Source organism: Cicer arietinum, chromosome 6, assembly GCF_000331145.2.
Source record: "Cicer arietinum cultivar CDC Frontier isolate Library 1 chromosome 6, Cicar.CDCFrontier_v2.0, whole genome shotgun sequence".
Classification (NCBI taxonomy): Eukaryota; Viridiplantae; Streptophyta; class Magnoliopsida; order Fabales; family Fabaceae; genus Cicer; species Cicer arietinum.
In genome coordinates, this window is record NC_021165.2 from 14,690,722 (window position 1) to 14,691,928 (window position 1,207).

The 1,207-nt window shown below is 22.3% G+C and overlaps 1 protein-coding gene across 1 annotated transcript in view; it reads right to left on the reverse strand.

Annotated features, from left to right (window-relative positions):
* Positions 1-706, reverse strand: part of LOC101505147 (berberine bridge enzyme-like 17) — a 9,034-nt gene extending 8,328 nt beyond the window's left edge. Inside the window, exon 1 of the mRNA XM_004504914.1 lies at positions 628-706. Coding sequence (XP_004504971.1) covers positions 628-706 — 79 coding nt within the window. The remainder of the gene's footprint in view (positions 1-627) is intronic.
* Between the last annotated feature and the right edge of the window lie 501 nt (positions 707-1,207).

The following is a 1,207-nucleotide window of genomic DNA, read 5'->3' on the forward strand; positions in this document are numbered from 1 at the left end:
TATTTATCTATTTTTATGAATTATATTAATTATATATATATATTAATTTTGTTATTTCAACAAAAATTGAAATAATTATTTTTTTACAAAAAAATAACCTGTTAAAAATTGACATTTCGAACTTGAATTTCCTAAAATTTTATCGTAATTTAAAATTTTTATTTATCTATTTTTATGAATTATATATATATATATATTACTTTTGTTATTTCAATAAAAATTAAAATATTTTTTTAACAAAAAAATTATTTTATAAATGTCCATTTGGATTTATTAAATTTTTTTCATAATTTAAATGTCTATTTATTTATTTTTTATGTATTTTTATTAATTAAAATAATTAAATTATATATATGGAGTAACGAAAAAAAATTGAATTTTTTTTTAAAAAAAACCAGTTGGAAGTCGCCATTTGGGAGTAGGCCTTCCTTAAGGAAGTCGCCATTCCAAATGGCGACTTGTAAGGAAAAATTATTTTGAAAAAAAAAGAAGCATTTTGGTGTTTTAATTTAGAAAGAGGGCATTTTAGTGTTTTTTTTTTTCAGAAAGGGTGCATTGAAAAAAAAATTGCCATTGAAATAGTCTTCATGAGGATTGAATTGGTAACATATTCCTTCATGCAATTACCAAGCTTAGTGAGTAAATCCTTATGAGAGTGAAGTTGCCATTGTGTTCCAACAAAATTGTTAAACTCAGGCTCAAGCATGTGAATCTATATGTCTTGATAGGAATAATTTTGTTTTGACGATCGACATAAGAATTCCTTAAATGATAAGAAGCAAAAAGCAGAAAAGGAGATCAAGTTTTCTTTATTTGTATTCTGTGTTTTAAGATTTTATGTAAGTGAAAATAAAATTCTCTAAAATAAAATAAATCACACACTCACAATGATTTGCATCTAAATGTGATTTTACATAAAAATATTTTCACTAGAAAAACTATAATTGATTATGTAAATTGCATAATTAATAATATTCTTAAAAATATTTTTAGCATGCATGTTTTCTAAAATGGCATAATTGTTTGCTATATGGTCTAAAATGACTTTCAATAAATCATTAACATTATACTCTCCTATACTCACTTGAGTTTCCTTAAAATATACTAACATCCTCTTTAGTTTTGAAAATAATATTCACTTCTTCTATCCTCATTTAAAAAAACTATCACAAACATTTGAAATAGTCCAGTTTAAAAAAAAACAATT